This window comes from Myiozetetes cayanensis, unplaced genomic scaffold, assembly GCF_022539395.1.
Source record: "Myiozetetes cayanensis isolate MyiCay16 unplaced genomic scaffold, myiCay2020 scf4, whole genome shotgun sequence".
Taxonomy (NCBI): domain Eukaryota; kingdom Metazoa; phylum Chordata; class Aves; order Passeriformes; family Tyrannidae; genus Myiozetetes; species Myiozetetes cayanensis.
In genome coordinates this window covers 60,095,857-60,120,753 of record NW_026087631.1, presented here as the reverse complement: position 1 = coordinate 60,120,753, position 24,897 = coordinate 60,095,857, and the positions used below count along the sequence as shown (strand labels likewise).

Below are 24,897 nucleotides of genomic sequence, written 5' to 3'. Positions count from 1 at the left end.
TAAACAGCCTAGCACTCAAAATACAAGAATTGTAAGTCTCCTCAGTGCCTGGTGAGTCATAAAACCTCTTCTCGTGTCACCCACAGAGTTAGGAATCTTGCACAAAAAATGAGCATTTAAACAGAGCAGCTTTTAAAAATGGGATAAAAATGAAAGTGCCAGGGACAAATGCAGAAGTAGTGGAACAGTTTAAAAGTATAACAAGAGAAAGGAACAAGGAAGCAGAAAAGCAAAGAACAGAATGCCATGGTCAGAGGATCAAGGAAAAGAGGAATAATTATAGGGAACAGGAAGTAATCAAGAATAAAAGTAGGACAAAGAACATCGTAGGCAGTGAAGGGAGGTAATGACAGTAAAAATATAAGGATTTCTTTAGATCAATACAGAAAAAGAAACCAGGCTTACCTGTGTGAGCTGGAAGGTGCGTGACAATATTGTCCAGGGCAGGACAACATGAAAGAAGCTGAGACGCAGGAGAAGGGAAGGTAGCTTGGCAGTGTGTCCCTTCCGTCAGCAGGAAAAATGGATGGGAGCCCCGGTTTCTGTGTCTGTGTTTTGTGTACATTTTCCACCTGAAGCGCACCCACACGTAAATGAAGGCAGCTTTTCCTGTTAGGAACTTGAAAAATCTGGAATCGGGCCAAAAAAAAAAAAAAAAAAAGGCAGGGAAAAGAGCCAGTGCTGATTTTTCTTTTCTTTGTCTGTCTCATGATGCCAGAGCAGTAGGATTTGCTGATATTACTAAAGTATTGCAAATCGTATAATGTTTCTTAAAACCCTTGGTATCCATCTAATTCGCATTTCATTCATGTTTGCGTTGACATTTTGCATACTTCCTTTATGCCTGATAGTGAACCATTTTAAGCTTAGGCAATACTTATATGTCTGTGTGTTATGAAAAAAGATACACAGTTTCCCATATTCTTTTCAACAAGACCCACAACATAAAATGCCTCAATTGAGAAACTCTGTACATTTAATAATAGCTTAATCTTCTCTCTCTAAGTACTTTGGAAGAAGGTGAATAGATGTGATTTACCAAATTCTGTGTAGGAGCCAGCTGGCTAGAATGAAACACAAAAAGGAAAAACGTGAGATCCTTGTATTTTGCTGCACACAGCCAAAGAAGGTGTCCCGGGACTACTGCATTACTATATAGCACAAGGCTACAACATGTGGTAGTGGTGTTCTGTAGTACCACAGCTACCTGGAGTGGCACTGAAATATCCTCATGTTTTCCAACTGGCTGGGATGCTGGAAACTGCTTAGAATAACCCTCCAGCTGTACTACCACTTTATTTCTCAGCCAAGCTAAGCAGTCAAGGTGAGGGCTTGTAGGACTATGCTGGTATCTTGGGAATTGCTTCTGATAAATAAGTTGACTCTTTCAGAACTGGTTTAGGTGTCTCAGCCAAGGATACGTCCAGACCATATGCACAGAAGGGTTTAATTCTGGCAAAAGCCATAGACATTGCTCAAAGCCGCACCAACAAAGTAGCTGTCAACATGGAAAATGGGAGATAGCAAATTATGTAAATGAAGGTAATAACGTGACCATTATTAGAATTATTCCCCACTTTTTATTAAGTTTCATAATATAATCTAACCTATTATTTACATTAAATTTCAATTGGTATCTCCTATCTGCCTCCCTTTTAATTACTGTAAACATGGTTCAAATCTGATTTCCTTTTATGACAAGGTAACCCATCTAGTTGATCAAGTACAGACTGTTGATGTAATCTTTTTGGATTTCAGAAAAGATTTTGATGGTGTCTCTCCTAGTATCCTTCTGGACAAAATGTCTGGCATACTGCAGTCACGTGACAGTTGAGCAGCTGGTTCACAGGTTGGGCACACAGTGTTGTAGTGCTTGTGACTGGTCACTAGTGGGGTTCTGCCGGGCCCCACCTTAGGCCCTGTGCTCTTCAACATTGTTGTAAACAACTTCTATGCAAGGCTCAGAAGGACACTAAATGATGTTACAAAAATGAGAGCTATTGATTACCTCGAAGGCAGAGAGGCCCTGCAGAGACACGTTGACAAATTAGAGAGATGGACAATCATCAAGCTTATGAATTTTAACAAGGGCAAGTACTGGATTCTGCACCTGGGATGGGGCAACCCTGGTTGTGTGTACAGACTGAGGAATGAGTTAATGGAGAGCAGCACTGTGGAAAGAGACCTGGGAGTCCTGGATGATGGCAAGTTGGACATGAGTCAGCAGTGCCCTGGCAACCAGGAGGGCCAACTGTGTCCGGGGGGGCATCAGGCAAAGCATCACGAGCTGGTCCAGGGAGGGAATTGTCCCACTCTGCTCTGCACTGGGGTGGCCTCACCTGAAATATTGTGTGCAGCTGAGGGCACCAAAATATGTAAAAATATATTGAGCTGTTAAAGAGTGACCAAAGGAGGACAATGAAGATGGTGAAGGACCTCGAGGGGAAACTGTATGAGGAACACCTGAGGACACTTGGTCTGTTCAGCCTGGAGGAGTCTGAGGGGAGATCATTCACAGTCTACAACTTCCTCACAAGGGGTAGACACTGTTTTGACCAGGACCCCAGGGAAGTTGTGTCAGGGGAGATTTAGATTAGATACTTCACCCGGAGGATGGTTGTGCACTGGAACAGGCTCCCTAGGGAGGTGGTCACAGTGCCAAGCCTGATGGAGTTCAAGAAGTTTTTGGACAATGCTCTCAGGCACATGGTGAGATTGTTGGGGCTGTCCTGGGCAGGGCCAGGAGTTGGACTTTGATGATCCTTGTGGGTCCCTTCCAGCTCAGGAGATTCTGTGATTCTGTAGTAATACAAATTTTGCAACCTTTTAAAATGCAAGTTGTTTTCTCTCTTCTGTGTTTAACAACAAGTAGAGGCACAGAAAAGGAAGATAAAATAGTGAGAGTCCTAATCTAGGAAAGTACAAAAAATTAATTAATTTAGCTTTAGCAGTTTGGTTTTATATCCAAGATTAATGGACATCTGCTACAAATTGTTTTCTGTTCACGCTTTCCTTTCAAATGTTAAAATGGTGATAAAATGTTTTCCTCTCTGACAAGATAGATCTATTCCTATTCATGGGAATCTGAGATACCATTGTGATGAATGCCATGAGAAACTTATAATTCTGGGTGCAGCATAAGCTTCAGAAGATTTGCACTAAATAAAGGAGTGGCCAGAAACTGAATGAGCAGGGCTGAACAACTGCCCTTTCTGTTAGCTCTCATCCAGCCCATGCACTAAATGAGGCAGGGATCCTGTGGAAAAAAGTACTGAGCCATCATGTAATTATAGACTGGACACACAGATAATGATGAATCTGCACAAGGAGTCAGAACTAAGGCTTTGAGAATACAAGCAGGTTTATTGCCTTTCCTACCATTTGAGTTCTTCACACTACATGCAAAAGTTTTTCCATGTAGGGTGGTCTATGGCTGCTGAAGAGAAGACATAAGGGTACCCTTTTATGGGTCCATTAGTCTCCTCAGAAGTTGTCTTATTTGACGTAATATATACTCACACACACCAAGGCAAACACATGCATATGCAAACGTGCTTACACTTGTGTCTGTTATAAAGTAATGTAGTGTTAAGGGGTAATCTAAATAATACAGAGAATCTATGTTCCTCCACTGAATTTCCTTCCCCTTACTAAAGGATTGATCTTCACAGCTGAGACAGATTATGCAAAGGGATCACACATAGAGGAAGGTTTTGTTACTACTGTGGGAGGAGTAGCCAGGGGATTTGCAATTATGTGGATCGAGAATATAAACCTCTTACACAGGAATGTGCAGGAGATCAGCTGCATTCCTGCACTGCAGAGCCTGTGGTAACAGCAGAGAAATGCTACAAAGCTACTGAATTAGAGAAGTCTTTTTTGCCGTCCCCGTTTTGGTTTTGCTTAGCCTGTTTACTGGGACAGCATAGAGATACAACACAGATGGAAACCAACTCTGTTTACCTTAACTGGGGTTTTCATGCTGAAGCATAATTTTTATGTCAATATTTTGATGTTTTCGCTGCTGAATGTTTTAGCAGGCACAGCCAAATACTCCAGAATTATAGACTGAATTTGGAGAAGGAAAAATATCACATGAACAGCCTTCCTTTCTTTCTTTATGACTTTTAAAAGATAATAGAATAAATTACAGGTGAGAAACCCTAGAATATAGACTGCCTAGGTATAGATTTTCCTGTCTGGCAGATTTTCTGCTTAAATTTACTTTCTGGGTAGCAATTATTGACAAATACCATGTTGTATTTTTGCTGCCTTTACAACAATAAGAATGTTGATTTTCATTCTGTTAGCTGCTCAGTGATAATTTTGAGAAGCTACTGTGCAGCTACTGTTGTTCTACTTGACAGAAGATTGTGTACTCACATTTCTTGTCAGAAAAAAAAGCATTCTTTTATTCACAGGAATTTTAGAAGGAAGAAAAAATTGCATCCAGTGAATGGCATATTCTATTTTACATGGAAGAAAAAGCTTACAATGCCACTAATTTTTCAATTAGTATTACCTTATAAATACATTTCAACACCCTTCAACAATCATGTTTTATTTGATCTGTGCACAAAATCTTAGCTTAATATATCTTATGATCATTTATTTGATTTAATGTATCATATAGATATAGATGTTAGGAAGAAATTCTTTACAGAGAGGGTAATCAGGCATTGGAATGGCCTACCCAGAGAGGTGGTGGATTCACCATCCCTGGAGGTTTTTAAACAGAGATTGGACGTGGCCCTTAGTGCCATGATATAGTAATTGCAGTTGGATCAAGGGTTGGACTCGATGATCTTGGAGGTCTTTTCCAACTCAATCTATTCTATGATTCTATGATTCTATGATTCTATAATCAATTTAGTCAGTATTATCAATACAGAAGCTCAATGCCTTCAACACATCAATGCTAAGAACAGGGAAAAACTATTCAAAATTTATTTCTGAAAAATCTAAAGAAGAATAAAATTCACTTCTTTTTCAGAGGGACAGAATAATTTTTGTTCTACTGAAGAACATTAATACAAGATGTTCGAAAGGAAAATTCTTTTGTTGGTCTTATTGCAACACATGAAGTTCTACTATCAGTTAAAAACAGAACAAGGCTGGCCATGCATACTAGAATTTAATACAAACTAATTTTGAGACAATTAACTGTATAAAGCATGAAACTACGTATTGTTAACTGCCACATAATTGTTTATTTCTCATGTCTGCATGCCTTCTCAGTTCTTTGGCATATCACTAACTTGTTGCAGATACCCTCTTAAATGCCCCTGAAAAATAAATAAACCACTAGCAGTGACACAGTCAATTAGTCAGACATGTTCATTGCATTTAATGTGCAGAGTCATATTTTGTACCTGGGTGTTGCTGCTGATGCTTACACATGAAATCGGTATTTTTATGCCTGGATGCTGGTTAAGTAGCAAATATAAAAGGGGAAAGTCAAGTTCATGTATAGCTTTTCAGTATTTTATCAGTATTTTTAAATACAGTACAAAAGTAGTTTTTAGGTTATTATCTCCACAGTTAATTTTTTTTTTTATATCCCCATATCCCTCCTCTGAGATGCATTTGAAATGTATTTGATTGTATTTAAGCCATCAATAATGGGAATTTTAATGGCTCAGATAAATGCAATGCAATACAATGTAGTTCAAAGCAGTGCAGGACTAAAGGCTGAACTCCTAAGAAAAGTTAATTCTACATTTACAGGGGTGTAACCAGTTAATTTGTAATTAAGCTTCCAGAAGCAGGAGTCCAAACTAAAGGTGATCTTCATTTAAGTTGTTAGTTCAACAGAATCATGCATCCGAGTTGTTATCATAGATAGATCATATTTCTGAAATGGAAAACAATGCAAAAAATATTAGTATTGTGTAGTGTTTTGGCTCAAGGAGAAAATTATTAATTGTAATTGAATATAGCTACTGTATTCTTTGAAATGTTCAACATACCCTCAAAAACGTTGTCATATATCTCTTCATCGCAGTAAGTTAAAAAAAAAAGAAAAACAATACATTTAAAAATCGAGACATCAGATATAAATTACTATTTGCATGCAGATAAGAAATAGAGTAGCAGTATGGCAGACAAGCTATCAAGTAATTAATTTGCTAATTAGGAAAATGCAACCTTTGTGGTAATAGAGCAGTGTTTAGCAAGATGGTCAGGTCAGAGGATTTTCAGCAAAGGGTTGACCTGGATACATTTCTTTCTAATATGAATGGCTGGCTTTTTTAAAAGGTTGGAATTTTTCAATTACATTTTTAAGCAACAATTCTCATAGACGTATTTCCTTAAAAAAAATTAAATACTTCCTTGGTTTTTTTTAAATGAACACTAGAAATAATGAAAAAAAAAACCAGTATGACCTTGAAATTAATTTTGTTTCTGTACTTGGCAATGCCATAATAATTTTGGAGGTTTTGCTTTTTAGGTAATGAATTTAGGTAATGTCTATAAAAGATACATGCTTAATGAAAGGAAATTTTCAAAATATTTCACTTAGATATGGGAAGGAGCCCCTGGAAGACAATAAGGCTTTGTATATGTATATATTTATATACATACACAAATATATTTATGTATATATATTAAAAATTCAAATGTGTGTGTGTTTAGATGCCTCTACATTCTAAATGTGACAATTCTAAATATGACATCTATTTGATATTTAAGGGTGTAATATAAAGCCTGTTGAAAGAAATGGAAAGGCTTTGTCTGACAAGAGTTTTGGATTAGAACCGAAATACTGAACCCTATGCAATTATTTGGAGCAAGACTGGGCCAAATCTGCTCAATTGAGGTAATACTGAAATAAAATTAAACCTAAAGAAAATTGATTTTAGTCGATTTTAGTTAAACATTTGAAAAGGATGTCAATACACCTAATCACATTAACTTGCAGTTCATTAATAGGTTCTAATACTAATAATGTTTAATTTATGTAATTTTTCATGGTTTAATCAAAGTTTATGGTTATGCAATGAGAAATGAGGCCCTGGCAAATTTCCAGCATGGATGCATGTGATTAATTCTTGAGAAATTATAACTTCATAAAAAAACCTGCAATTTTCAGGACTAGAATGACAGACTAAAATAATTCCATTTCACTTTTTTTTTTTTAACAGACAGTTTAAAAGAAATTGAGTGTTATAGAAAATTTTTCAAAAAGATCACTTTGTACTTACTTTTGAACTAAATTGCTTCTCAAGACATAGCCATCTGTAAAAGTAAAACATATATGCATTTAACTTAAATACTCTTGTTATTACTTCTGTTGTTAGCACTAGTGAAATGCCTTTTTTCTCTTTTATATACATCCAACAGAAAGACAAAATAGTTGGATAAGAATGTACAATGAACAGTTACTTGATGAAGCTTTTACTATGTCCAGTGTTTTAGTTATTCTTATAATTCTTTATAAATTCTGTTTAGTGTAACACAGTGTCCTATACAGGAAATCAGAATGCTATAGTAGCTGTAAGACCAGTTAGGTATCTACTGTTTTGGATACTTTGCATATTCATAAAATGTTGTTTATCTTGTTTCTTCCTTCACAATAATTTTTTTTTCTGATAGATAAGACATGCAAGTTTTTTGGTTTTTTTTTTTTAATGCATGGTGATGTCCAACTAGAAAATCCCATATTTTTTGTTAAGCCTTTTTGACATCCAAGCCCTAATTCTATTCTATCTGAAATTGTCCTTTCTAAGATCTGTAAATATACTAGTAGAGGGAACCATCCCTTATAAATGTATGTCACACGTAATAAGCTAGTACTGTTCCCAAAAGCTGATAAATATATAATATATAAAAATATCCTATTTTGATATTTTTGGCCAGTGTTTTGATATATAAAAATATCCTATGGTTCCTATATAGAATATTGTAAAAGCTATCCAAAAAGACTAATATCCCAAACAGTCCTGCAAGTAGTAATGAAAAACTTCTTTCTAACAACAGTTTTTTGTTTATGGTTTTTTTAAGGCAAGCTCCTTTTAAAACACCATAATAGGCAGCTTTTTGTCATAAACAAACATTTGTGTCTTTCACTTTAACTTGACATATTTCTGTCTTAAAATAGGTAGATATCAGATGTTATATAGATCTCAAAATTAAATAAGTTTTTTTCCCGGAATATGCTACATATATTAGATTGTGATTTGATCTGTAAAGACCATAATACATTTAAAACCATGAGATTTTAAAAGAAAACTTCTGTCTTGTGCTAGAGCTGAAGTTGCCTAAAAAGGCATTAATTTAATGTGTTAATATTTTATTTTACACTTACCTGCATTAGCTACTGTTTAAGACTTATCAATTACATGAACTAAAAAGTAGTTCTGTGCATTTAATATTTGATTACTGCTATATAAGATAAAATTTGCTTGATTTGCCCATATTTCTATCTTCAGGGTCATGAAGATTTGATACGTACATAAATCCTGCCATAACATGTGCCTACTGAAAGTGTTGAACTGCAAGTAATCTTCAAAAGTCAAGGAACCCAGTGCTCCAGATTTTAAGTCACCTGTGTATTGTCTAAGGCTGAATGCCAGCTGGAACCTATGAAGCTCTGTCTAACCAGATTGTTAGCATGGTTGTCCTTCCCCAGATTTTATAATCTGGGATAAAGTAATGGAAATTGATTTTTTTTTTTTTTTAAAGATGTCATCTTTTTAAAGTTCTCTTTAGGACAGTCCAATAATTTCCAAGACTCCTGAAGTCTTCGTGGAGTAATTTTAAATCATTCTAATCTTCTGAAATACATGGAAGCAAAACTTCTCCACTCACCCTCATGGCATGCAAACACAGTGTGCTCGCAAGTAATGTGCATGTGACAGTGCTTAGATCATGGCAAAGCATAATCTAAGGTCTTCTGATGGTCCCTGGGCCTCAAATAGGTGAGAAATATAGCTCCTACTGATCTCACAGTCTTTCAGAGTTACTAATCCGAAGTTATATGTCCAAAGTTTCAGTTTCTAACTAATTCATTGATTTTTATGGGGCTTCCAAATAGGGAATAAGCTAGCAGGGCAACATCCTCTGTGTTAATTACTTCACCTCACTGAAAGCTATGACACATTGTGCCAGCTGCTCATTTGCATCATAAAGGAAGCTCAGAGAGGAAAAAAACTTTCAGGCACTGAAATTCATTTATATCCTATTGTTTAAGCAAAATCTATGAACTGAATTGAAAGTTTTTGTGTATTTAAAGATGTATGTGTTCAGACCAAGAAGGAATTTAAAAGGGTAAATAAAAATCAGTTCTTTATTTCACTTTTGACATTTCAAATAATTTAATAACAAAATAAGGGATAGAAGAATATGTTCCTAAGATCAGTAGCCCTTGCTTGGAAAGGTGTAAACACATTGCAATATAATTTGTAATTTTAACTGTTAGAAGAGACTTGAAGCTGTGAAGTGCTTCAGAAGTTAATGATTAAATCAAAGAATTCATATGCAAGAAAGTAACAAAGCCATCTCTAATTGCTGATTTTCAGTCTATCTGGCCTTCTGAAGGTAAAATCATAGCTTTAAGATCTGAGGAACTTGATCAACTACAGCAAATAACCAAAACTGTCATGCGTTTACTGAAGTAGAATTCAAACTTCATTAACTAATGTAGAAATTGACAGAGATCTCTACAGAGGTTTTCAGGGAGGATATTTTTATTTGTTTTGCTCTTTTATGCATAGCAAAGCAGTAGCTCCTGTCATTATCTGAAAGGCTTTGAAGACTATGAGACGAAAACAGCCAACATGAACTACTTTCTACTTTGTTATTAGCTTGGTTCAAAAAATGCAGCTTTGAAAGCTGTTTTTTTGGGAAGTGGCTCTACCAGTGAAATCCATATTTTGAAAAACATATGTGTGTTATGCAAGAAATTCTTGCTCACCCTGCAGGCCTGCCAGGAAGAAGGCTGTACTCCAAACTGTAAGAGTAGAGTATAGAGGGTAAAAAAATAGCAGGAAAGTGCTTGAATCCCCTTCAGAGGTTTGTAGCATTAGACTCTCTTCTACATAGGTCAGAGATAAAAAGTAAAGCTGAGAGGGAAGATACTGCTTGTTCAAACGATACTTTGAACCTAGGTTGTTCCAGCACAAAATGAATTTTCATTAGGAGATTTGAAAAGTATTGTAACAGAAGATCATTAAGAAATTGAAACCATCAGGAGATGGTCTGGAATTTTCCAAAAATTCAAAAACTTCTGCCAATGTGTCGTGGTTTTGAGTCTAGGCCTTCCTTGGTAACCAGGCTGTAACCAAGGAACCAAGGCCATGTTCCCAGAATTGTACATAAGCAAGGGTAAAAATAAGAAGGGAAAGAAAACTCTTGCTCTCTTTCTTCCGGCAAAAGGTTCTTTGCTATCATCTGCCTGGGTGAAGGAGTGAGGCCTGGTGTGCCTGGTTGGCCTTGAGAAGCGGATAGTGCCGGCATTTGTTTGGTGCAGTTCACTGCTATCTTGAGGAAAGTATTTGTTTTCTGTCCCTTTTTCCCTTTTTTCCCTTTCCCTTTCTTTTTCCCTTTTGGGGGGTTCCCTGTGGGTGATATCTTGTATATAATTCTATTTATATATATAAATGTGTGTTACTTGGAATTTGGTTTGGGTTCTTTTGATTTTGTACAGTCTTTTCGGTCTGTCCGAGGAGAGGGAGAGGGAGGGGGAAGGTTTTTTCTCTGTGGTCTGGGCACTTGGCTGGGAGCCAAGTCCAACCTGAGACATTTTTTGGAGGTCCCACTGAGATCAGAGTGGGTTGTTTTGGTAACAATTCTTGGGCAGGTGGCCAAGTTCTTGCAAACATAGACTTTGTTTGGGAACAGTTCCAGGAGAGTTGCCAAGAGAGGTTTGCTTATATAAATACACCTCTTGTTTAGGAACAGTGAAAACAACCATATAAATAATGGCCACTTTCTTAATTCTCAATGTAATTTTAGCAGCCCTCGCACATGTTCTGGGCTACTTCATGTGGAAACATCCAAACCCAATGGTGTTTGATTGGAGAGATATTTGGTACAGGTATTCCTCCTTCCTTGACATTAAACGCTGGATGATGGAGATTCCCAAACTGACTGTTGCCTCTAATTATTATCTGAATTGTGTGGCAACAATGTTGTTAATGATGAAGGTAATGGACATATTATTTAGAATTGGAAGGATTGTGTTGTACTGGTTTCCTTGTTATAGGAAAGGTCAAACCTCGAAGGGATTAGCTGGAGCTTTGGAAAGGGGCTTGAAAAGGGCAGTTCCTGGTTGGCAAGGAGCATAGGAAGATTTTGGTATATGGATAGGGCATGTGGCACCTCCCATTACTTGGGACTTCACGCCAGAACAGGTGTTTGATCCTAGTGAGATAACCCATCGTTTAATGGAGGGTTGTCTTTCAAACAAGGATCCAAATACACGAATCTCTGCTCTGTACTGGGGCCTGGCTAGTGCTTATCAAGCCACCATAGACCATCTCAGAAGGCTAAGGGTGAGACAGGGACACAAACTATGCCACTTGGAATCAATGATGTTCCTATGGAGTCCACCAAAATCAGAGTCCAGATGCCACTTGAAACCAACGCTGCTTTTAACGAGTCGCTAAGTGTAAGACTAAGGCACAACCTGAAGCCAGCACAGCTTCTGCCAAACCCGCTGACATTGGAGTTCCAATTATGGACTTTATGAACATGGGAACTCACATGACAACACCTTCAGCCAACGCTATGACTGAGACCGGGGCCCATACCACAGGCTCTGAAAACACTATTGCCCCGTAAAAAAAAGATGTGGATAAGGGAGGATGCAGGGCCCACAAGCCTAGTTCCCTGATTGAGGCATGTAACTGAAGAAGAAGAAGAAGAAGAAGAGGGAGCAAAGGGACCAAGAATTCCCTTTTGTAGGGAGTTTATCGCGTCCAAGTATCAACTAAAGGAAGAGGGGACGGCTGCAACAGATGAAGAAGTAGACGTGAGAGAAGGACCACATCCCAGAGAATTAGGAGCATGTCCAAAAGAGAAGGGGATACGTCCAAAGGAAGAAGAGGCAGCAGCACAGATGGCTAATAAAACACAAAAACCACCAAAGAGAATGTTGACACCCGACTACACCCTTCTTGACTGTTCAACGGAGGAGATGGAATACTATCTGAGATCCTTGTCCCAGGGTCTGGAGGACTATTCGTTACGTCCACCTGTGAGAAGCTTATCCTGGCGCCATGCTCGGTCTCCACCTCCATGTGAGAGAGGCAGAGAGAGAGTGGAAACAGTTCCGCATAGATACATCAAAAGAGAAGTGGAAATTGATACTAGGGACCTCCAACCTGAAGTGGGAGTTGTGCGACTGTCTGAAGTATTATGGTCAATGACCCAGGCAGAGCTCCGGGATTTAAGAAAAGATTACAGTCACCGGCCTGGTGAACGAATTTTAACCTGGCTGGTATGATGCTGGGATAATAGAGCTAGAAGCCACATGCTGGAAAGTCACGAAGCACAGCAGTTGGGATCCCTGGCTCGAGACCGTGAGATCAAACAAGGAATTGCAAGAGAGCCATATAATCATAGTCTCTGGCTCTGGATCCTTAATGCTGTGAGAGAGAGATATCTCCATTTAAAGAATATTTACCGAGTTCTCCAGGAAAGTGGACGACTGCAATACCTGCAGGAATTGACCATGCTTGAACTCATCTATTGTAATCCGGACTATTACGATATTTCAGACCCCATGAATCTCCCATGTACAAATCCAACGTGGAGAAAAGTGATTAAAGGTGCCCCTGCACCATACATCAACTGCTTGATCTCAGTATTCCATCCAAGGGCAGATGAACAGGATGTAGAAACCATGTGTCAATGGATACAGAGCATAGTGGAGAATTTGGAAGATCTGTCTGATGTCCGACATCAACCCTCCCACTCTAGGGAAAGCATGGAGAGAGATCATGAATATTCCAGATATGAGGATGACTACGAAGACAGAGATGACAGAGATTACCGACACTACAGAGACAGACCAGTAAAGTGGTCTAGACCACGAGTTTGACCTCGATCTTGATCTTGGTCCAGATCTCAGTCAACAACTCCTCCCCTTACACGCAGGAGGGAAGGCCTTAAACGCAAATCACGTAACCAACTGTGGTCTTACCTGCGTAAACAGGGAGAGAACATGAAAAAGTAGGATGGGGAACCCAATTCCAAACTTGAGGCCAGAGTAAGAGAGTTGAAGCAGAAGAAAGCCAATAAGAAATTTGTCTATGTGGTTGATGCAGATTTCTTGGAAAAGCAATTGCGATCTCCAAGACACAAGAAGGCTGAAGTCCACTTCTGTGACGACAAGAAGGCCTCTGGTGGAGCAAAGAGGAAATCTGACAGTGAATGCTCTGACAAGGACCAATAGAGGGGCCCTGCCTTCTGCCAGGAGAAGGAAAGGGACCAGAAGGATAATCGGGTTTACTGGGCTGTGTGGGTTCGATGGCCTGGCACATCGGATCCACAGAGATACCGGGCTTTGATAGATACCGGTGCCCAGTGTACATTGATGCCGTCTGAACATAAGACTACAGAGACTGTTTTTATATCTGAAGTGACAGGAAGGTCGCAAGAGTTGTCAGTGGTGGAGGCTGAAGTAAGCTTAACTGGAGACCAATGGGAAAAGCATCCCATTGTGATGGGGCCAGAAGCCCCTTGTATCCTTGGTACTGATTACCTCAGAAGAGGATACTTCAAGGACCCAAAGGGGTACCGATGGGCTTTTGGTGTAGCCACGGTGACTGAGAAGAAATCCAAGCAATTTTCTGCCCTGCCTGGCCTCTCAGAAGATCCTTCTGTTGCAGGATTCCTGCGAGTTGACTGTTAACAAGTGCCAATAGCCACTACAGCAGTGCATAGGTGACAGTACCGGATGAATTGAGATGCTGTTATCCCCATTCATAAGATGATCCAGAAGTTGGAGAGTCAAGGGGTGGTCAGTAGAACACACTCACCTTTCAACAGCCCCATTTGGCCTGTACGCAAATCCGATGGCGAATGGAGATTGACAGTGGACTATCATGGCTTGAATGAAGTCACACCACCATTGAGTGCCGCTGTGCCAGACGTGTTGGAGCTCCAATATGAGCTGGAGTCCAAGGCAGAGAGGTGCTACGCCACTATTGACATTGCAAATGTGTTTTTCTCCATTTCCTTGGCAGCAGAGTGCAGGCTGCAGTTTGCTTTCGTGTGGAGGGGCGTGCAATACACCTGGAATTGGCTGCCCCAGGGATAGAAACACAGTCTCGCCATCTGCCATAGGTTGATTCAGGTTGTACTGGAGAAGGGTGAGGCCCCAAAACACATACAGTACATTGACGGCATCCTTGTATGGGGGGACACAGCCAAGGATGTTTTTGAGAAAGGAGAGAAGATTATCCAGATTCTCCTCAAAGTCGGTTTAGCCATCAAGAAGAGTAAGGTCAAGGGACCTTCCAGAGAGATCCAGTTCTTAGGGGTGAAATGGCAAGATGGAAGGCGCCAGATTCCAACCGACATTATCAATAAAATTGTAGCAATGGCTCCACCGACAAAAAGAGATCCAAGCTTTTCTGGGAATCATAGGCTTCTGGAGGATGCACATCCCCGAGTACAGCCAAATTGTAAGGCCTCTTTACTTGGTGACCCATAAAAAGAACGATTTTCAATGGGGTCCTGAACAACAGCAGGCTTTCAGGCAGATCAAGCAAGAGATTGCACATGCCGTGGCTCTTGGACCAGTTAGGACAGGACCAGATGTAAAGAATCTACTTTACTCTGCAGCTGGAGATAACAGTCCCTCCTGGAGCCTTTGGCAAAAGGTGCCTGGTGAAACACGAGGGTGACCACTGCCAGATGAAGAGATGTGTTATACCCTTTTCACTGATGGTTCTTTCTGTATTATAGGAGGGAACTGGAAGTGGAAAGCAGCCATTTGGAGTCCCACCCACTGAGTGGCAGAGGCCACTGAAGGTAAAGGCGAATTGAATCTGTTTGTGGAACTCAAAGCCATGCAATTGGCCCTGGACATCGCAGAAAGAGAAGGATGGCCAAGGCTCTACATCTACGCCGGCTCATGGATGATAGCCAATGCCCTCTGGAGATGGCTAGAACAATGGAAGAAGATGAGTTGGAAGCGTAGAGGAAGACCCATCTAGGCTGCTGATTTGTGGTAGGACATCACTTCTAGAGTAAAGAAACTGGATGTGAGTCCACCATGTAGATGCCCATGTACCCAAAAGTCGAGCCAACGAAGAACATCATAACAACAGACAAGTGGATCGAGCTGCAAAAATTGAGGTGTCACAAGTAGACCTAAATGGGCAACATAAGGGAGAGTTGTTCCTAGCTTGATGGGCCCATGATGCTTCGGGCCATCAGGGCTGAGATGCCACCTATAGATGGGCATGAGACTGAGGGGTGGACTTAACAATGGACACTATTTCCCAGGTTATCCACAATTGAGAAACCTGTGCTGCCATTAAACAGGCAAGAAGATTGAAGCCTCTGGGGTATGGTGGACGCTGGGACAAATATAAATATGGGGAAGCATGGCAAGTCGATTACATCATGTTGCCACAAACCCTCCAAGGTAAACACTATGTGCTTACCATGGTGGAAGCAACGACTGGATGGTTGGAGGCTTATTCAGTGCCCCATGCAAAAGCCCGGAATACTATTCTGGGTCTTGAAAAGCAGGTCCTGTGGAGACATGGCACTCCAGAGCGAATTGAGTCGGACAATGGGACTCATTTCAAGAATAATCTGGTGGCCACTTGGGCACGGGAGCATGGTATTGAATGGGTCTATCACATTCCATATCACGCACCTGCTGCTGGAAAAGTTGAAAGGTATAATGGACTGTTAAAAACAACTCTAAAGGCACTATGTGGGGGAACTTTCAAGAATTGGGATAAGCACTTAGCCAAGGCCACCTTATTAGTTAATACTAAAGGCTCTGTCAACCGAGCTGGCCCTGCCCAAGCAGAATCCCTCCACATTGTAGACGGAGACAAAGTTCCGTGATTCACCTAAAGAGGTATGTTGGGTAAGGCTGTTTGGATTGCCCCTACCTTGGGCCAAGACAAACCCATTTGTGGAGTTGTCTTCTCTCAAGGGCCAGGTTATACCTGGTGGGTGATGAGGAAAGATGGAAAGATTCAGTGTGTGCCTCAAGGAAATTTATCCTTGGGGAAAAACTAATTCTGTGCTTCAAGTTGTGTTTTACAGGAGACCAGTCACCAAATGAGAGAGACCTGACCAAAGCTGATACTGGTATCTGATGATGAGACAGTGAACCAGCCCTAAACCAGAACTGTGATTGTGACCAAGAAAGAGCCAAAGATCCAAATTGAACTGAGATTGTGTTAGTGAGGATCTGCGACAATAAGACGTCTGCTTTGAAAGATTAAATAAAGATTTTATATATATGTATATATGTGGGATATAGGCAAATGCGAGATGTGTTACGTAAAATAGTATGGAATAAAGGGTGGAGAATGTAGTGGTTTTGAGTCTAGGCCTTCCTTGGTAACCAGGCTGTAACCAAGGAACCAAGGCCATGTTCCCAGAATTCCATACACTTTGTACCTAAGCAAGGGTATAAATAAGAAGGGAGAGGAAGCTTTCACCCTCTTTCTTCCAGCGAACTGAAAGCGAAGGTTCTTTGCTATCATTCTGCCTGGTGAAGGAGTGAGGCCTGGTGCGCCTGGTTGGCCTTGAGAAGCGGATAGTGCCAGGGGTTGTTGGTGGGTTCTCTGCAATCTGAGGAAAGTATTTGATTTTTGTCCCTTTTTCCCTTTTTTCCCTTTCCCTTTCTTTTTCCCTTTTGGGGGGTTCCCTGTGGGTGAGCCAAGTCCAACCTGGGACACAATACAAACCCTAGCCAAGGGCTTCAAAGAAACACTTGAAGGCCTCGTGCAGCTCCCAGAACAAGCAGATGTGCCAACAAGGGCATATGCCTTGGATCAGCTAGGGGCCAGGGGGAAGACTCCTAAGCAATTTTCCCCCCACCTGTTGAAAAGATTAAACTGCATCTCTTGCAACCAAAAGTAAGAGTATTGTTACTGATTTTCTCTTGGCTGCAATCAATGGGCAAGTGTTATCCAAAGGTGCAGCAAGGACCTACTTTACTTTTACTAGACTCTATGGGGTAACATAGCTATACTCCTTCTGGCAAAGAAGGACAGACAGAAGCAACAGAAACATCTGCTGATCCTAGTTGATGCAAAGTAAAATTTACATAATGAAGTTGCCTATTGTTCTCATATTTGGTATATTTTGTTCCTTGGAGTGTTTTAGGTTTTTCTAAGGCAATCTGCTCTTAAAACAGAGCAATGAAATAAAAACAGTCTGCCTCTTGTCAACTACCAGACAAGGTAAAAGACAAGTACTAGGTTCTACTTGGATATGTTAGGGAAGGGAGTTTTCACACATTCCAACTCAATCATTCTCTGATAATTTGATATATACTGCAGTTTTTTCATAAAACTTACATTTTCCCTCTTTGTTACGGCACAGGACCTTGGTGTCATCCGTACTCTCTATAATATCAAGAGACTCTCCCGGTTTAATATGTAATTCTTTAGATCCCCATCTTCTTTTAGGCAAATTCTGAATTGTGGTAGTAGAGAAAAGAACTTTTATTTCACCTACATGCTGAAAAAAAAAAGTGCTCGTTAAAAACCATTAATGTACAGCTTGTGCTCATGCAGTTTTTACTAAATTTTCTAAAATTAGGCAAATAATTGTGTATGCTATATAGTATGTGCCCATGCTTGCAGATGCTCAGACCACTGTTATTACAAGTAGTAATACTTTATCTTCCAAAGGATTAAGGGACACAAATTAAAGCACATCATATAGATATTTTAGTTTTTATATTTTATGGAAAAAAACTTTACTTTGAACAAAACTTACTTTGAATTGTTTCTCTTCTTTTTCCATCTTCTTATGCTTTTGTACATCTTCTTCATCCAATTTCCTTTTTCCAAAGCTTTCTAGATTCGATGAGCTAAAGCAAGAGGTTACAGATAAAACCAAATCAGCAGCACATCTGAGGTACTGGTAAGCCTTCTGATAATTTTGGTGAAAATGCATTTTCTTTCGTGTGTCTTTATCATGTTTTTGTTGCTCTGCAAAACTAGTATGGGTAATACAGATTAATAAATTAAATATAGATTTTATTTCAAAATTAATAAAAAGCTGGGGTTGTCTTTCCTGTTTTTCTCTGATGTTAATATATTATCACAAAAATGAATATTGAAGTATTAAGTATCTATCTATCTGCTACGGCACTTTAGAATTTCTCAGCAAGGAGCAATTTTTATGAAGTCTGTGCGTCTTTGGGCAATAAGTGTCTCACTTACATATGTTAACAGCCTTACATATGTTAGTCCTATATGGCCATAAAAAACCTTGCTGCACCGGGGAATCTGTATTACATAACCCATTTCAAGTTCTGTTGGTTTTTTTCCAAATCCCTGATAGTGTTGCCTTCTGCCAAGCAGCATGGAAGTGTTTCATGCCCTAACTGTCCTTTCTGACACTACCCCTGGGACTGTAAAGAGTGATTCTCCTTTTTGATCCTTCTGATCTCTGTAGGAGTTGTGGATGACAGTTTCATTGGTGATGAATGTTTGTGTGTGTGTGAACTAACCTAGACTTAGGTTAGAAGGACTATGTGTTTCCATTTGGATACACAGTCCAAAGAACTTTCTCTGTTTTAATATCTCCAGACTAGATTATCGTAGGGCACTCTGTTGCTCCATCTGAGTGGAGTAATTGACACCAGAACGTGACATTTTGCAGTCATCATCACAGACGCGTCTGTGCTCATAACAGTCTGTGCTCCAGAGATGACTATAATTTTCTAGTCCAGAATAAGAGTCTTCCAAGCTGAACTTTGCCCCTCCAGATGTATTTCATACTTATAACACAGAGCCCTGTCTCCTTTTCTCTTAAAATACTGGAGCAGCTGAAATCAAGTATGTATCCTAACAGTCCCCGAATTTTGATAGAAGAACTGCATGCAGAGAATCTGCAATGAAAAATACCTTTAGGCCATGCATCCATTTCTACCTCTTACTTTTTCTATAGTCTAATTATTGTTTCAATCTGAAATGGAGGAAGGAGCATTCAACTGCCATTTGGTTTGTGACAACTACAAAACCTGACAACACCAAATAAAGCAGACATTAGTAGCAATATGCCTCTAGTAAATACTTGAAAAATGTGTCTCAATGTGTTAGATTTCTAATCATAATATTTCCACTTACATAGCATCAGGCGGTGGTGGAGGGAAGTCTGAAGAATCCACGTCATCATACACATCCTCTCCACAATCTGAAATACGAGTATTTAGAGAATGAAACATTAATATGTGAAACTTGGAATACATTGTGTTACAATCTATGGTATTTTACTGAAGTTGACAAGAAAGTAAGGCAAGTACTGTAGCCATTTACTGTCTATAGTAACTGTGGATTCTGTTTAGCACAATCTACTGTGCAACACTACCCAGTCTTTTCAGATTAAGACTCTTTAATAGTAATAACCAGTAGTCACTGAAATTTTAATCTTCTGAAGCTTAAGCAAGTTTTAGCACATGCTGGCTAATGCAATAGCCTTTAATCTTCACTTCAATTAATCTGTGTCCCACTATAGTGCATCAAGATATATTTTTGGAGTCTGATTTTAATGTATATTTCAGGACTTCTATAGCACTCTTGTCAATCCAGCATTACTTAGAAGTGGATATGAATCCCGTGTATGTTAGTTTTTAGGCCATATTGCAATACCAAAGCAGCAAAAAAAAATCTTAGCCCGAGAATATTCTTTGAATCACATTCAGTGTATTTGTAGAGAAGAAGCAATTCTTCAGCTCATCAAATCAATGCCTAGAAAAATCAGTAGGATATAAAAGGTTTACAACTCAGTCCTGAAAACAGCCTCAAAAATTGGAAGAAGTTGCTTTTTATTCCATGGCTGAGCCAATGGTTATGAGTATTTATTATTTCACAGGGATACTGCAAGTGATAAAAGTAACAGCAAACATCGCTATTCACTTTTGAAGTCTTTCACTGAATGCTTCTTTCCAAGTGTATCTGTTCAAATTAAGTTCCAATAAAATGAAATAGTGTAAATCTCACATAGGAAAATCACATTAAATACATTAAATTGTTTTCTAGAGAGCCTGCAATATATACGTATCTCCTTGTCTGTAGCAAATCAGTCACAATATTTGAAATTTGTTTACTGGAACTGGGTAAGCAATAGGAAATCCTGTTTCCTTCCTTGGATGTATTTTTGTGACTAGAATGATACAGAGCAACATATACAGAAAAAAAGGGTCAGGAATCAATACAGACACTGAACAATAGGTTATTAATTACCTTTTCCAGACAGGTTTGTTGAAGGAGACGTGCTGGGGGGAGGAGGGGGGGAGGAAAGAAAGCTTATTAAGTATTTATATCACATTCACAGGCTTTTTGTAACATAAATAATTTAAAAAACTTGCAACACCGGGCTACAAGTAATCTCCAGCCATTTTGAAGTGCCACCGACACCAACAATGTTTAGTGACTAAATGTATTTTTTACCACTGAATCAAAGTAAACTTTTTCAGAACTGAATGACTAACACAGGTGATAAAAACACCAGTTGCTGATCTAACCTCTAGGTCAGATGGGTAGAAGACAATTTTTGCATTTTTCTGTTTGGCAGATTATTCCTAGAATTTGGATTAACGGGTCTAGATCTACCAGTTTATCTCATGTACATTGTACTGGTAAGCAAAGTACATTCTAACTGAGGATACAGCAAGTTTGCATCACCAGAGTGGCACAAAGGTGATGGATTATTTTGGTGCTTTTCACTGAAAAGAAAATTTGGCATATTTTAATTACTAGACTTTTGCAAAATACAGCTTGTTAAGAGAATCATTATGCAGGTGAAAAGAAAGCTCAGTGTTTTTGCAGAAAGTATCACCCTGAGCTGCAATTTTATGTATGATTCATTAGGCTGCTGTGAGGACATGTTAGTAGCATGTGATCAATGATTTATTAGAATTAGTTAATGTGCACTGTGATTTCCTGGCAGACTCTTACAACAAATTTCCATTATCTTCTGCCCCATTGCCTTTGGTTGTTTTTTCTCGTATACTTTTCTTTTTGTCATCTTTGACCTTTAGCCTCTTCAAGATTCCCCAGGACCAGATACCATTCTTATCTTCATCCTGTGATACAGACCTTTGGAGTATGCATGCGATTATCACAATGTAAAATGTAATGTTCTTTTTATAAGGCCCAGTTTAAATTATCCATTGATGCATATAATTATCATTAATGCCAACAATGTATATATACCACGAAGTGAGGTCACTTACCCAAATGCTAAAATGCTAAACTAGAAATATGTGCATTATGTTGCTTGTAGATACTGAGATGTATTTGTAGTATAGATATTAATCTAGTGGCTTACTGTTTTCATGCTGTTACTCAGGTTGCTAGCAATTTAGTTTGTTGTTTTGATTTCAGATCTATTCTGTCTACTTGGAGATTTGGAGATTTTCATCATTGCAACTGCTTTTGCTGACCTACCAAAATTAATTACAGAACAAACCTTCTCCAAAAGACAGAAGAATATTTTTAGTTTAGCTTCACAAATTCATACTGATGTATACCCACTTCCTGATCATCCTAATACTTGCTAATTGTTATGTCTAATTAAAAAATACTAAAACCTGAAAACATTCTGTTAAGGTATAATAAATTGTATAAAAACTTACCTTGCTATGGGCTCTCCATCACCAATTTCATCGTAAATATCTTCATTGGAAGGAGGTGGAGGAAATGGGAACACATCTTTGACAGATCAAACAGTGAATTAATGCAAATATATTTAATATAATATATATAACATATATAATATATATTTTATATATTTAATGCTGCAGAATAGGGTATTCATTACAGGCCTCTTAACTATATCAGATGTGTGTGCAGTTTAGGCAATATCCTTGTAAATGGAATATTTCTGTAAACCAGCACAGTCTGTTTTTTTAAAACAGTGATTTAAACTTATCCCAGCTGGGAATGCCATCCATAGAATTTTAATGTGGCATTGCCAATCACAAGAGCATGGATACTGAATACAAATGCTTCTGTGCTGTAGTCAATGAAATTCTAAATGATTGATTCGGCCCAGACATTAGGATGACCTTTAAATTTTCATGTCTGACTCAAGTGACAACTGAAGATGTCAGACCAACACTCTCAGCAAGGGTCAACTTGTCTTCATCCACAGAAGTCAGAGACAAGTGAGATGTAAGCTCCCCATTTTGGTCTCAGCTTTGACCTTTGGGCCCCACCTCCTTCAGCGCAGGGTTAGCTCAGTTTGCATGTCCAATTCCAGCCACTGGTCAGAGTAATCACTGAAATCTGTACTTAGCTGGCAGCAGCTCCATTCAGTACTGCCAAGGGATGCTTCTACCATGACCAGTAGAAAACTCTAAGCTGAGAAGATGAGCTGTGCTCTTGTGATCAGCAGAGAATGCTATATAAATATATAGGCTACCAAAGGGGAAACTGGGTTTGAATGTGTGTTCTTGACCATGTGGGGCTGCTGCATCTGGGACTCCAGTGTGTTACTGTAACTGAAGTTAACTCTGTTAGCAAAGCGCAGTTTTATTTGGTAGCATTACTGGCTTTTTCAGAACTAGATTTCTCCCGCACAGAAACCCTTGCTCATCTTAGTATTTTGACAGCTATATCTGTGCTGTTTTGGGTATGATTTACCTTCGCACACACACAAGAACAAAGTTCGGTCATCTGTCTTGCTAGTGATTCACAGTATCTGAAGACAAAACTTCTGTCTCACTAAGGTTCCTGTAAGCGGTGGGGAAGTTCATTTGGCCACTATACTTCCTTGTTTGTTGCCCATTAGCAAACATTTAATATGCTTATGGATAATTAGTGCATTATTTGGAAGCTGTAAGAAATACACACTAACAACTCCCCCAAAATGTATATGTAGAACTTACTTCCAGCTCCGCTACTGTCAGCGCTCAGGCTGGAAAAGCAAATAAAAGATATTTTAGAGAAGAGCAGTCATCCTTGAGTAAAAGAAAACATCATGATCACCCATCCCTTTGCAGTTATTAATTGTAAAACTTTTGGCCTTGGCACTTGTGTACATGTCAGCTGAACATTACAACATACACTGGAAGCTCAGACACGTGCTTGTGTTTTCTATATGGGCAACAACTAAATGTGCCAGCTCTTCCTTTCTCTCTGCTTTCACCACACATCAGTTTCTTACAGTCAGATAAGTAGTTTGCATTCTCACTAATGCCAAAGAAATGTGTAATCTAGTTCAGACTTGAACTATCTCCTAGATGAAGAAAAATTAACTCTTACTAATAAAGCAGGAAAAATGCTCCATTGCTTTTTGCTTTTTTCCTTGAAAATAAATAGTTATAAATCATAAAAGAGTATTTTAATAAATCACTGAAAGGAACTGAAAGGGGAATAAAAAGTTAATCAGTACAATCCTTAGTATTTTATAAGTAAAGCTGGGAAACAAATTCTCAGTTTTCACAAATCAATGCAAATATTTCAAGCCAGGGAAGGTGCACTTTTTCGTATAAGCAGAATATTGTGTCCTAATTGTTAGCAATTGTTAGCAATTTCCAGTGAAGTGTCATTTTTCAACAAAATCCAAATTGACGTCTACAGCTGTAAAGATTTACTATATAAAGAATATACTTTATATTCCTGTTGATATCTTTAAACTAAAGTGCAAAATATGCCTTTGGGTCATAGGATAATTTATGTTGGAGGGGACCTTTAGGAGTCATGTAGTCTGACTTGATGGGAATAAAAATATAATCCAACTGAACACTACAGAGTGCATCCAGACCTTCAGATTCATTCCTTATGAGAGGATCTTCATGAAATGAAGTGTTAAACAAATCAATGTATTGCTCAACTATCTTTCACTGGGTACAATTTAAACCTCTAACTGCATGTTTCTAACATTTCAAAGTTTCCATGTTAGCCATGTTCTAATAGTAGTAGAGAAAGCCCTGTGAGTTTCACAGTAGCTGAGATTATTTCCAGGTTAGAGTCTTACTTAAAATTATACATCAAAACAAGTTATTTGTTAAACTTTTGTGCCAAGAACTCCTGAAATACAACAGCCGTGATCACTTATTAATTTTGGAATATTAGCAATACTCCTGATAATGAGCTAATACTATTTGGTCAAGAGATTTTTTTAGAATGGCATTTTTACAGTGGTTTCAAAACATGTTGATGTATGTCAGACCTTCCAATAATTCATGCTCATGAACTGAACAGAATGCTATTAATCACTAGAGAAGATAAAAATGTTAAAATACAGCTTAAAGGATTTAATGAATCTGAGCCAATCATTCATCCTTCGAAGTTCCTTGGAATACACTATTATTTTAGTACACAAAAGCGTCGGTATTAATGTTTGCTTTTGAATTCAATAGATTTTCTAAATTCCTTGCATTGAGGTGGTTAATTATAATTCTTACCATAGTGAAAAGGGTTGGCCAAAGATACTTCTGCAATGAGGTAACTATTGCTGAGGTTACCTGAAATGTAGAACAACTATCTCAAGTCTCCTGGCTAGGTCATGATGCTATGAGACCAATGTGCAGGGAGGAAAACTGATATGGAGCAACCTGGCAAAGTATCAGATTGGTTGCTCAGGAATGCCATCCTGAAGGCAAACTTTTCCAAGTGCTGTTTCAGGAGCTCAGTGGGGATGTTCTATCAGCTGAGGATCAGCTGCACCCAGCAGCCAGCCAGCTGCAGTCTTTTTATTCCAGGCAGGCCTACTAAGTTAAGGAGCCTAATG

General features: G+C 38.9%; 1 protein-coding gene across 6 annotated transcripts in view; it reads right to left on the bottom strand.

Annotated features, from left to right (window-relative positions):
• Window positions 1-3,105: 3,105 nt before the first annotated feature.
• The window catches only part of FYB1 (FYN binding protein 1), a 54,986-nt gene continuing 33,194 nt past the window's right edge, over window positions 3,106-24,897 (bottom strand). For 2 of the 6 annotated variants that reach the window (XM_050329515.1, XM_050329516.1), the window contains exons 10-19: window positions 23,051-23,079; window positions 21,797-21,872; window positions 21,117-21,257; window positions 20,403-20,434; window positions 19,287-19,353; window positions 17,929-18,022; window positions 17,505-17,667; window positions 7,206-7,239; window positions 5,970-5,993; window positions 3,107-5,854 (exon numbers count right to left, since the gene is read on the bottom strand). In XM_050329515.1, coding sequence (XP_050185472.1) covers window positions 5,984-5,993; window positions 7,206-7,239; window positions 17,505-17,667; window positions 17,929-18,022; window positions 19,287-19,353; window positions 20,403-20,434; window positions 21,117-21,257; window positions 21,797-21,872; window positions 23,051-23,079 — 646 coding nt within the window. In that variant the 3' untranslated portion in view covers window positions 3,107-5,854; window positions 5,970-5,983. Of the gene's footprint in view, window positions 5,855-5,969; window positions 5,994-7,205; window positions 7,240-13,182; window positions 13,347-17,504; window positions 17,668-17,928; window positions 18,023-19,286; window positions 19,354-19,832; window positions 19,908-20,402; window positions 20,435-21,116; window positions 21,258-21,796; window positions 21,873-23,050; window positions 23,080-24,897 lie in introns of those variants that run through there. The other 4 variants (XM_050329518.1, XM_050329519.1, XM_050329517.1 and 1 more) reach the window with 4 other exon arrangements.